The 13,793-nt window shown below is 30.2% G+C and overlaps 1 protein-coding gene across 2 annotated transcripts in view; it reads left to right on the top strand.

Annotated features, from left to right (window-relative positions):
* The window catches only part of GLRA3 (glycine receptor alpha 3), a 232,996-nt gene that overhangs the window by 215,420 nt on the left and 3,783 nt on the right, over positions 1-13,793 (top strand). The window contains exon 9 of one of the 2 annotated variants that reach the window (XM_003773060.4): positions 2,264-2,308. The exons of the other annotated variant lie outside the window; for it this stretch is intronic. Coding sequence (XP_003773108.4) covers positions 2,264-2,308 — 45 coding nt within the window. The remainder of the gene's footprint in view (positions 1-2,263; positions 2,309-13,793) is intronic. 2 annotated transcript variants of the gene reach the window in all.

Here is a 13,793-nt window from a genome sequence, read left to right as displayed (position 1 = left end):
AGAGTTTTCCAGATTATTCCTCAATAAATATAAATAAATCTCTTATTTAAATTAAGAAAATATGCTGCTTTATATATGCTAATTCTTAAGCGCATTACCAGAGAAATACTAGGATTTATACTTAACCTAAATCAACTTTGATAAAAGTTCAACTTTATTTTGATTTTTTTCCTTCTATGTTCTTTAACCAATATCTTTTATTTGATAGGATAGAAGAAGAAAAAGATCTATGTTTCTAGGATTTTTTCTTCATTTATGTATGTCTGTATTAAAAAGTCACTGGGGACAACTAGATGGCATAGTGGATAGAGCACCAGCCCTGGATTCAGGAGGACCTGAATTCAAATCTGGTCTCAGACACTTTGACACTTCCTAGCTGTGTGACCCTGGGCAAGTCACTTAACCCTAATTGTCTCAGCAAAAAACAAACAAACAAAAAAAATGTCACTGGAATTAATTGGGTGAAAAGGGTAGAATACTATTGGTAAATTGCTATCACATCCTGCTTAAGCTGGACTCAAACACAGAAAGCACTAAAATCATTTTAAAATAAATAAATCTATGAAGAGATTCTCTAGATACAATTTTTATCCTCAGATTAACAAATGTCTGAAATTTCTTGTGCTATTGTTTATTCGTTTTTTTTTTTCTTTCTGATAAATATCAGCCCATTAAAAACAAAACTTGTAACTACAAACAATAAGTAAAGGGCTCAGTTATATCCAATGTTCCTGTTCCAGTTGTTTATTTGTTTGTTTATTTAATATTAAGTTATAACAACTTAAATATACAATCTTCTAGGCTGGGTTTTGGCAGAGGAAAGAGTGTCAAGAAGCTGGAATGTCAAAATGTTTGCATTAATTAAAACTTCAAAAATAACATCACTAAGACATAAACAATTCAGACATTCTTAACTTTATCCCAACATAATATGATAGATGGGATTAGTTCTTAGTGTTTCATATAATAAGTTATTATTTCTTATTAGTTCATGTATATCAAAATGATTATTTATCCAGATATATCTTGTGGGCTAAAAATATCTGGTGCTACTTCAGCAATGTACTCAATGTATTCATTGTACTGTGGGAAGACTACTAGAAAAATCTGGCAAAAGATCAAGAACAGAAGCATCTGAGATGCTCATTTATACAATATTTTGCCAAAACTTTACTATATTAAATGGTATATTGAGAAAAATATTAGATGAGTAGATTTTAAAATAAGAAAACCTTCCCTCTTTATTCTTCTCCACCATTCTCCCTCCATTACTTTGTCTTTCCCCATTTTTCCCTTCTCATCCATCCTCTCCCCTCCACTTTCTTTCTTTTAACATCATATTACTTCTTTTCTAGTAGTTGCTGCAAAACTAAAAAATAATTCACAATGTTACTCTAAAATTTTGGATTCTTTTCCTAATTTCTCAGTTGACAAACATATGTCTTTTTCACCTTTCATTATAAAATGAAACAGTGTCTCTTTTCTCCTTCCCACCTTTGTTTTATTGGGGAGAAGAGGGAAGGAAGAAAGACTTCTTACTTATTCTCTTCTCTTTTTTTTCTATATGTGTCTTCTTTCCTTCTTTTTAAAATAGCATTCGTATCTCCCTGTGTTTGGAAATTAGAAGGAAACAGGTTTATACAATAGAAATTTCATGACAGGTGACATTCCATTTAGAAGTTAATGTATGCAACACAGGGAGGTATAAAAGAACAATCATACCCCATCTTACCATGTATTGTAGAAGCATTATATTTGAATGAATAAAATAGTCAAAAGACCTCAATTTTGGTTCTTTCAGTGATAGTGATTTAAATGAAATTAACAGACTAGCTACTTTTACCTGAGGGTGGGTTTTTTTTCTCTTCACACAAAAATATAAGGAGTTCTAGGAATATGAAATAGTGACCAGTGATTTGGACCATTTGAAAAAAAAAGTTTTATGCAATTAGCACATAAATATGCACATATGTATAAGTATATGTTAATATATAAGCATATAGTACATCAAGAAAATGAAGACTCATGACTTGAAATCTTTAGGAAGTAACACATAAGAAATTTAGATTAAGGAAAAAATTTGGAATTTTTCTAAGTAGAGTACTAAGTGAGGGGGAAAATACTGGTTATATAAATAATCAATTCATTGATAACCTGCATTAAGATGTTTTATGTAATTCAAACCAAATGTGCAATTTTACTGAATTATACATTATTTGACTCTGATTTTTCAATCCTCTTGGTCCACTTTGCCTTCCCACAGACAGAAGCTTTTGCATTGGAGAAGTTTTACCGTTTCTCAGACACGGTAAATTTACTTTTTTAACTTCAACTAGAAGATTGTGGTTATCAGTTAAAGGCTAACAGCATATTTCTGCATGCAAGCAGTGTCTGGTGGAGAAACAAAGCACATTTTTCTTTTAAAGTAATAACAAACCATTGGCAATCTTAGCTATTTCTTGGACCTTTCCTTCCTTTATTTTGTTTTTCTTATGAGAGAAAAAATATCCCATTTTAGTCTTCTTTCACTCAGGGGAAGGCATTTTAACTAGCAACTTAACTATTTTTTCTGAGCTTTTTGTAAGCTCAAGATTTTTTGTAAATATATATCCAAAGAAAAACAGTTCATATTTTCTTATTTATCCTCAAAATGAAAACAATGACACATTTTACACAAAGTGGTATCAAAATGAGTAAAATGTATCTATTTTTCTTTCTTTTTCCTATTTTTTTTAACAAAAAAGAAAGTTGCTCCAAGGCAATCCTATATTTGACTTGAAAGTTTTAATTGGAAAAACTGTCCTTTCCAATTTTATATGTGTGTGCACTTAACTCCTTATATTGAATTTTGATTGAGATACATAAGATAAATGAAAGTTTCTATTTGCAAACAAAAGTTCCACATATGAAATGAGGACAAATGCTTGAAGGGGAGGGAAGCATAAGTCATTAAGTATGTCTTGGCAGACTGTGCTACATATGGTGTTTAGCTTGGGGAGAATACCATGCCATATAAAGATGATTCAGTGAAAATGGAGGAAAGGTGGACATGTTCTATGTGCTATCTGTGCTAATGGAAAATGGTATGTCATCATTGGATTATACTAAAAAATACTTGTTTCATCAGAGCTAACTTTACTTTCAAAGTTATTTTTCAGAAAAAAATTTAAATGATTTATAGACTGTTTAAATTATTTTATAGCATGTAATTCCATACTATTTTCCCTCCGCATTAAAACTGCATGCTCTTTCCCTATACGGGTAGCTTTTCCCAGCCTTGTTATATGTTTCACATTTGAAGCAGTTTTCAGTTAATACTAAATTATAATATACAAGTGTTATGCAAGAGTTATTTTTACACTAATATTTGTCATTTAATTGCATGGGATTTGCATGCACAATTATGACTGTAGCATGGCAACTACTTGCCTTTGGGAAATATCTATTATTGTTTTTCATCTAGGTTATACTATCAATGTTTTTTTTTATCATCTTTGGGGGGAAAATCCTTCAATTACATGTTGCTTCACCAAAAGATAAATACTCTAGTGGAAAAAATTGGGCAAACTAATTGTTCATGATACATACACCTCAAGGGCATTCAATTCATACCTATGATAATTAAAAAATTACCAATGGGGTCATCTCATATAAAGAAGATTTTCATTGTAATGGGGATATAACAAGTATATCAAACCATTCCTTACTATTCTAATTTTTAATAAACTATTGATTATTTTGAATTACTAAAAATGTGCCCATTACTCAAGACAGAAAGTTGGCCTTGGAGTCAGGAAGTCTGTCTCAGACTTTTGCTGGCTGTGAGCAAGTCACTTAATGATCATAAAAATCAGTTTATTCATCTAAAAAATGAGGAAGAAGTTCCCTTGCATCTGTTAAGCTTTTGATGTTCCTAGACTTTTTTTTAAAAGCTGAGATTATTTCTTAACTTCTCTCTCAAGGAGCAAAATAAATAATGATTTGTTAAGAATACTGAATTGTAAAAAAAAAATAAGAGTGATGTACACAAAGAAGAATAAGAAACCAAAGTCAAATAAGAAAATAAAAGGATATTATCTAGATATTCAAATAAGAAACCACAATTGTAAATATGTGGGGAGGGAGGAATCATACATCATAATGGAAATATGCTTTCTAAAACCAAAGGACTATTTATTATTATTATTATTATTATTATTATTATTACATGTGCTGTTGAAGCAAGAACAAAGGCCTATTTATTAATATTTAGGAGCTTTTTAGAGAGAACTAATTTGTAGCATATATCTCTACCCATTCAAAAAAGCTTGCAAAGAACAGAAGTAGACATTAATAAAATAGATTACTTAGAAATTAATTGACTTTAAATAAACACTTAATGACTAAATAACAATGCAGAGAGAGGAAGAGTGGAACAATGGATGTAGAGTTCCAATGAGAGAAGATCTGGTTTTAAATCCTGACTCTTATTTATACTCTGTGACACTGAGAAAGTCATATAAACTCTCAGGGTCCCACAAAAGGCAAGCTTCTTGTTGTAAAAGGGATTCATTTCCTCAATGAAATCCTAAGTTCAGTTCTTCGATACTAATTGAGAGAAAAAGAAAGACAGAGAGACAGACATACAGACCTTAGTACACTAAAATCATTTGGATAACTGAATTCAGTACTTATTTTCCAAATTGTATGTCAAACTTTGTTTTACCATTCAGATGCCCATCTAAAAGTTATACCATTTAATTAATTCCCTTTATTATTTTTAGGGTTGAATTTAAAATTTTCCTAACCTATATTTTTCTGTTAGAAAATTAGAATGAAAAAATATAGTATAGAACCCAAATTATCTTTGAAAATAAGGGGACGCTAGAATGCCATTTACAAAACACTCACCAGAATATTATTCCAAAGGAAATTATTTCTTTCTTGCTAAATAAGAGCCTCCTTTTTTTTTTTATTACAATGGAGGTTGCCCTTGGTCCAGATTTCCCCACCCCACACACTGTTGGGGAATGCTGTGTGCTAATTACATGCTTTGTGGTAGATGTTTATCCTTGAGTAGTCTGTGAGTTTGTATGTATGTGTATGCACATTTATTAAGTTATATTAGATGGAAATTGTTGTGTTTATTGATGATTTTGTTGTTTTGTGCCATATGGTTATCAAAAAATGCCAAAATATCTCTGAATAACACTCAGAGAACCATGTGAAAGATACCAACACATGCCCATGTTTTGATTTGTTTCTTAATGTAATTCGGTATCATTAAGAAAAATCATAATCTGCTAGAACACATTATTCTACATTATTAGCATAAGCTATTTTATATTGTTAGAAACCTAGCCATAGCCTAGAAGATGGAGATAATAACAATTTTTTTTTAATTTTTTGAATCATTGTTAATCCTTTTAAAATATGTGGAGAAGTTATCTCTAAGTTTTCAAGACAAATAACTACAACAAACTCATTAAAAATTAGAAAATTGCAAATGATAAAAAGAAAAAGTTGATCTATCTAAATTTACCTTTCATATTAGCCAACATCATGTTCGTTAGCACATATACAATGTTTTTTTTTTGATTTTCCAAAAAAAATAAAGAATTCTAAAAAATTTCATGGTTGAAAATCACTAAACATATGTACATAAATACAGAGTGCTACATTGTTTCTTATTATGATGCAAAAGTAATTATATAAATGGATTTTATTTTTCTCAAGAACCCTTGTGCTATTTTCACAAATCATAATAGATCTCCTGATTTAAAATTATGCATTCTTTCTCAAGTCGTGTTGGAGTGATTTTAATGGAGTAGCTGAAACTTCAAACTCTTAGAAAATCTCTACAATGAACTTTCAGTGTCACTTTTTATATATTCCTTAAAATACTTCATTACTAGAGTGTGTCAGGATTGTGGTTGTTTCTTAGCAAATTTCCTGGGAAGCACTTATTCTAATTAGAAGATCATTCCTTTACAATGTTAATTTTCAAGTCAGTTATGAAATTTTTATACTGATCTTTCTTCTCCTTTTCTACTTTCCCATTCAACCAGAAGGTTACCCTGAATTATAGTATAATAGAACTGTAATGGATCAGAAAGATCATTTTAGAGAAGAGAAAACTGAAGCCCAGAAGATACACATGGAAGAAATATTTCCAATATTTCCACTCTAAATAGTGATTTAAATAGTTAATTATGGACCAGAAATGTCATTTCTAAATTGGCAGTTGGAACATGTAAGACCTTCTTGCAGTGTTTCAGGGTTATCTTTAATTCCCCTCCATGGGCCATTATCTGTGCTTCTCCTGCCCTTTCCAGCTAAGAAAAAAAATCTAAACGGAATTTTTAATTTCTGAAATGCAATATGTTATAGTAAAACAAGTATTTAACTTTTATTCAGAATGACATGGATTCAAATTCCACTTTAAACACTTGCTAATTGTGTGAACATTGACAAATCACTTGATGCCTTTAAACCCTAATTTCTGACTCCTAAATTTAGGGCATTATCCCTTGTCTACTATTATGAAGATTAGCAAATCTAAAAGTACCAAGCTCTTCTTCGATCTTTAAAGGACTCTGGGTAAATATTAACTGCAACAAAATTGTGATATTAAAACACAAAGTATAAGGCTAAACATAGCATTTTTGGATGGGGTGAGAGAACATTGGAGAGCATTAGGAACTCCTCTCCATGGAAAATCCCTCCATTAATGCAGATTTGCAACTTCTCCTTAATTTGAATTTTGTGGAATTATTTGGGAAAAACACAGATGAATTAATAGATTATGTAATAAGTTAGGACTTTACTCTGAGTCTTTCTGACTTTTAAATTGGCCCTCTGTCCATCATGTTGTGCTAGATATGACACATAGTTTTAGTATTTCTAATTTCCTAGCCTTTATTTTTATACTTTTGTGCTCAATAAAAGCAGGAAAGCACATATTTCTAATTTTACATATTGAATACTGGATATAGCCAGATATTTTTTGATGAACCTGTTTGGGTTCCTGATATTGTTTGAAAAAAATGCTGTTCACTGTAATTAAATATTTTATTCTTTTAAGCTTTAAAGACATTTTGCTTCAGAAAAGAAAATAATTAATATACTATGTGGGATGACCCAAAAGTCTTAGTGTAATTTAATTCATGTTAAATGTTTAATAACCATTTAAATAAAGTTATTATAAACATTGAAGTATGTCAAGGCTTCTGGGACATTTTCAGTACCATAAGCTCCAAAATTTTTTATCGGATTTAAGCAAAAAATAATAATCAACAAACTAAGTCATACAAATATTATTTTCCCTGCATTGCATCTTATGCAAGTGACATAAGAGAAGTGACAAATCCCAGGGTCACTCAGGTAATTAATAGAGCTATGATTCAAACCCAGGTATTGATTCTAAATCCCCATACTTCAATGGAGAGTTTACATTATACCAAATCTGAAGCCGCTAGATGGCACCAGAGTCAGGAAGAACTCTATTTGAATGCTATCTCAGATTAGTTTATAGATCCTGGGCCAGTCACTTTCTGTCTCAGTTTCCTCAATTATAAGATGGGGATAACAATAACACCTATTTCCTAGGATTATTTTGAAGATTAAATGAGATTATATTTATAAAGAATTTAGCAAAGTGACTGGCATACAGTAAGCATTTAATAATTATTTACATTCTTTCCTACTTAAATTAAATCTGAATTCGCATAGGAAGACATACATTTTTTCCCAAGATAAGAAATGATAAATATCTATTCTGACAGTCAATATACCTATGCATTTAAAATATATGCAGCATTTCGGGGGGTTATGTTATTTACTGGAAACAAGAAAATTAATGTCTTACCTACCTCCCGGAGTTGGAAAAAGACTACTTTGTAAACCTTAAAATTCTGTGTAAATGTGAACAATTATTATTATTAAAGCAATGAAATAATTAAATTTAATAACTCTGTTGCTATTTCTCCAATAGAAACAATGAATTTATTACTTGTAACTTGTAACTTGAAAGGTACAATGTAGAGTAGATAAATAACTGACCTAATCTGAGGTCAGAACAACCTGATGCTGCCTCAGATATTTATTGATGATGTGACCTCAGGCAAAATATTTAACATTTAACCAGAAATTTTAAAGCTATAAACTGCAAAGAAAGCTCTATTAGTAGAGGGAGTTTCCAAACTGGAGGCACTGTATACTCAGGAAAACCTAGATCTAGTGAAATGATGGTGATGGTGATAACTTACATATGAAAAGCTTCTGTAGACTTTTAAGTTTGTCCTTTGAAGGGAGGTACAGTCTAATCCCAAGAATGTACTTAAAACCTTTTCAGCCTTCTAATAATTGCTAGTGTTCAGGTTCATTAGTATCACTTTTTAGAAATGAATATCATCTTCATTCCATAATAAAGGCTATTTTAGTGATAAAGAATTTAATAAAAAAACTTTATTAATATTATTTAAAACAAAGAACTTGTCTAGAAATTTTTACTAGTTAATCTTGACCAGAACCTTGATGTATTGTCACTTGCCTTTTGATAGCACCTAACCCTCAAAGATCCAGGCACCTTCCACTTTATCTGACTCCTAACCTGAAGGTTTAAATTGAGTCAGCAGTAACCATCAACCTATTTCTTTTGCAACACTTTTTTTTTTCAACATGAAATGAGGGGGATAAGATCAGTTCTTGTCATCTTGTCTTTAAGAAATTAAACGCTAGTTCCCTTTACCCCACACCACAAATTTCCATATTCTTTTCAGAGAATTTGGAGCTAAATCTGATTCATTCTTCTCATATTGGTCATGATGATAGCTTCAATTTCAAAAATGTTAGTTTCTCCCTCTCTGTAAAATGAGGAGATTGGACTAAAATGGCCTTAGAGATCCTATCCAGATCAGTTCTAAGAACCCATGATCTAGAAGCTCAAAAAGACTAAATAACTTGTTCAACATTGTACAAAGATACCCCTTTTAATGAAGAGTAGAAACATGTAGTCAACTAGCATGTAGAAATATTAGTTGATATAGTACTTTTCCTATGGCTGCTTTTTTAGAGGGGTAGGAATCTAAGCAGAATCTAAGCCTAGAATTATACAAGCAATTATTTGAGCTTACCAAATAGTAAGAAAAAAATCTATTTTAATATCTTTGCAATAAAAATAGCTTACTTGTATAATGCTTTAACAATACAAAACATTGTCTACATATATTAGATCAACTGATTAACATCCTTAACTATGTAATAGTTTTTAATATTACATAATACACTGAAAATTATTTTAATTTGGCTGTTTAAGTATTTTTGAGAAAAATGATGCACACATTTTAAAATATCAATAGGTGATTATTTAACTGGTTTCTTACATTTACATAGATATGTATGTATGTGTGTGTGTGTGTGTGTGTGTGTCTATGTTTGTGTATATGCTTTTTATCCCCTTTGGCAGAAATAAAATGAAAGTCAATGTCATGTCAATGGGAAAATGTTCTTATTCAGCAATCAAAAATGTTCAATGGAGAATTAATTGGCTTCCATTGGTTATAAAATTGTATTTATATCTTTTTAGATATTTCTTTGACGCAAAATATATTCCTAGGAAGGAATATATATCACAGTTTTATTTTTAAAAATTAAGTCATTATGAGAATTTTCTCCATTAAAAAAAATCCTATGTGGGATACCAAGAAATGTCAAAGAATGATCTCTGTCCTTGAAGAGCTTTCCACCTAATTGGTAATAGAATGTATAAAACAGATAAAAAGTTACATTGTACAATTTTTTTAATTTATAGATTACTATAATAATGAGAATTCTTATGATTAATTTTCAAATGAATGGTATAAATGAAATAATGTAAAACTTCAGGTAAGGGAAGTCATTGTGGATAGATTACTCTGGAAAGGTATTCTAGAGCACACATTAATCAAGTTTTGAAAGATAAAGAGAATTAGGATTCAACAAAGTCATGAGAAAAGGTATGAACATTATATGTGAGGCATAGGCAAAAATGTGAGATTTGAATATGGGAGAGGGAGAATATTTTGCCTAGAGCAGTCATAAAAAAAAAAAAAAAGGCTGAAAAGAAAAATGAGTCAGGATTGTGGCAACTTTTAGATACTAATCTAAAAAGATTAGAAATTACCTTAGGAGATGTAGAGTTATTGCTAGATGCTAAAGTTGTTGCTTTGTTGTTGTTGTTGCTTTTTAGGGGAGTTATATGAGGAAAATGATGTTGAGAAGATCACTAATTTTTAATTATTTATTTTATATAAAACACCAGGAATAACAAAACACAGTCCTGTCCTTAAGGAACTTATATTCTAATAAGAGAGAAATTGTGAAAATAAGATTTCAGAGAGAAAGAAAGTAGATATAAGATTATATAGAAAATACCTTAAGAGTGTTTATAATACCTTTCTGTTTCATAAAGATACATCTGGGAGCAATATACATAAGGGATTGGAGAAAAAAGAGACAAGACGCAGACAAAGGAAGGAGAAGACCATTTCAAGTAGTATAATAATGAGAACATAAAGGTCTGAAGTGTGATTGCAGCAGGGAAAATAAAGAGGGCACAACATATTTGAAAGATATTTATAAGGAAGAATCAACAAGCCTCAGTGATTGATTGTAGATGAAGAGGTAGAGTTGAAAGATAGTTTTGTAAAACTGAACTTTTTGTAAATCAGATAACTTTATCTGTCTTGTAAGTCTAAAGTTTTCATTCTTATTAGACATTTGAATTAGTTGTATTTATACAACCTAAATGATAAAACTACTATTGATCCATATTCTGCTTCCTCAGCTAAAGAACCTCAGGGGTTCTCTCAAGCCTTTGGAATATAATTTAGTAGCATTTACTTAAAATTAAGTATTTAATAAATTATTCCCTGGGAGACAATAAACTAATTAATATGGGGTTAATTACCCTTATCTGGGCACTGTTTAAATTGTCAAATATACATATAAAAATGAATACTGTGCTTGATTCAGTAGAAAATTTAAAAATATGTATTTAAGTACTATAAGAATTGATAGGCTTCTAACAGTGTATGATATTTGATTATAAACCTTATCACATATGTGTGTATATATGGATATGTGAGAAAGAGTAAATATCTGCACATTTCCCACATAATAAAAGAAGTTTGCAATTTTTCCTCACTTAGGTAAAAGCTATAAACTAATAATTTGAAGTATAGCTCCTTTGAGACAGCAAATGTTATGAGCTGCATTTGGAATTTGAAGACCTGAGTTCAGCTTCAGACGCTTTTTATTGGCTAGTACATTGTAAATGCATAATAAATGTTTATTGATTGATTGTTTTCTATGCTTTTTTAAATGAGTCACTGAAGCTACCCGATCCTCAGCATCCTTATCTATAAAATTAAAGGCTTGTACTAGATAGATTCACAGTCCCTTTCAGTTCTAAATCTATAATCAAAATCTAAATGTATAAGTTTTTTAAGTCCCTTGCAGCTATAAATATATGTTTCTATGAGCTTAAGCTTTTATAATGATGCTAAAGCTAGAATGGTGATTGAAATCATGGTCATAATCAGCTCCTAGAAATTATTGTCTTTTTTATTTCTCCAAAGGACTCAAATGAATAAGGGCTCTGAAGGGTTCTACCATATTGGATTAAATGTCTCTATTCTAAATTATTAGAAAGGATAGCTGATGGATATGATTGAACCAAGTAAATCAGCTGCAGAACTTTGGATCAAGTCAACATATTGGGTAGTTAGACATTTGACTTTGATCAAGTAGATGTGCAAACCCAAGTTATTAGATGCGGTCCTTCCATTCTATTTGGTTCAGGCACAAAATGAGAGGACCTCCCCCCCCCCCTTTAGACTACACTGCAGCAGATAGTTGATCTTCACAGAGAGTGGTTCAGATTTAGACATGGCTCTTACAATCTTCTCTGGATAGTAAAGAAGGATAAAAGTATTATTTACAAAATTATACACTTGATTTGGTAAACATTTATATGCAAGCTATAGATTCCCAGGGAGTCAACTAATCACCAAGTTGTGTTATTAAGGATTTCAGAAAGGAAAAATTCTTGGGGAAAGGAAAATCTCAGGGAACAGAAAGTAGCATGAATAAATATGCATGTTATGTTAATTATCAAGCATAAAAGAAATGTCAGAAAAAAGTGAAATAATACTGATGTCAATTGACTCATCATTTTTATATTATTATTCAATGTATATAATTGCTTATCATTTTTATCTAGTTCTTCCCCTAAATAGATAACACTATATTTTCTCAAGTCAAATCAACACATATAACATAATTATGGGAAAAATTAATTTGATCACAGTATCTTTCTTGGTCTCAATCTCACTCTATTTGAGATTTCCAATATCAACTGATAAAATGATAAACACAAAAATAAAAGATAAATGACTAAAAAAGTTAAAGTGTTCCACCTTTGCCTGCGATTCTAATTCAAAAAACTATTGTCTTTCCCAAAAACGTTTACATGGAGAGAAATTAAAAACCTGCAAATCTACAAATGGCGTTTTCTATGCTTCCAACTATCAGTAGCAAGAAAATACTATTGATGAAGTGTTACATATTCTAAACAATTCTAGTAATTTACAATTGAAACCTTTATGAACTCACTACTATATTTTAGGCTAAGTAGGATACCTTTTTAAAAATTGATGCTATTTGATATCAATTAATACAAAGAAATTGAGACCTCTTAAGATATTCTCTTTGCCAAATTTAGTGACTAATAAATTTTTAAAAATATTTCTCTATTTGCATTTTAAAGATGAATGTTTATTTCAGCAAGCTGCTATTTTTCAAGGAGGGGGATAACTTAAGATTTTTCTAACAACTTAGAATTATTCAAAAATTAATACCGAACTTGAATTAAATATAGGGATATCTCCTAATTTTTTTAAGTCCCCAAAGCAGGGTGTTTAGAAAGAGTGTGTTTAATAAGTTTAGATCAAATTATTCTTTTCAAAGATATCTATTAAATAATAGCTGTGCACATGGTACTATTTATTTAGTTTATATTCTTCATTATCCAAACAACATGAGTTAGGAACACATAGAGTCAGACTTCAGAGAAAGTAAGAAAATAGAACACATGAAGACTAAAATAAGATACCCCCCCCAAAAAAAAAATAAGATTGCTTTGGCCAACAAAAATTGGTTCAAATATTTATGAACCAATAAAAGGCATAAAGATGAGTTTCATCTAAGAAAAAAATAAAAAAAATTCATTAGATCTCCTGATATGATTTTTTTATCAGGAAGTTTTTATATTCTTTTGAGATACCTTGAGAGTTCCTTCCAAAATACTTAAAAATGAAACAACCTGTTATATTATTACAATATTTTACATATTGCCAGATTATTTCTAATAGCAGTATAAGACAGAAGTAATCAATTAAATAGGAGGAAATAAGCTGACTTAACATTAAAACTCAATTATAAAAATATTTTTCATGTATTATATATGAGAATAAATAAAGAAAATATCTGTATTTGTTTTCAGATTGGGAAATTCTTCATGTGGCAATAACTTCCCCTGACATAGATCAAAATTTACTTAGTAGCAAAATCTCTGAGAATTAATGGGACACATAAAAATACAATGTCACAAATTCCAGTGTCACACAGCTAATCAGCCTCAATAGTATTAAAGATTTAAATCCAGTTCTTCCTGACTCTAAGTCCAGTACTCCATCCACTATGTCATACTACCTTTATTTTTTTTATATAGTAGTGTTACACAAATATACAGGCACACATACATCTCCACATAC

The sequence above is a fragment of the Sarcophilus harrisii genome, chromosome 6 (genome assembly GCF_902635505.1).
Source record: "Sarcophilus harrisii chromosome 6, mSarHar1.11, whole genome shotgun sequence".
Taxonomy (NCBI): domain Eukaryota; kingdom Metazoa; phylum Chordata; class Mammalia; order Dasyuromorphia; family Dasyuridae; genus Sarcophilus; species Sarcophilus harrisii.
Note: the sequence above shows the minus strand (reverse complement) of the source record. Positions and strands in the feature narration are given on the sequence as shown.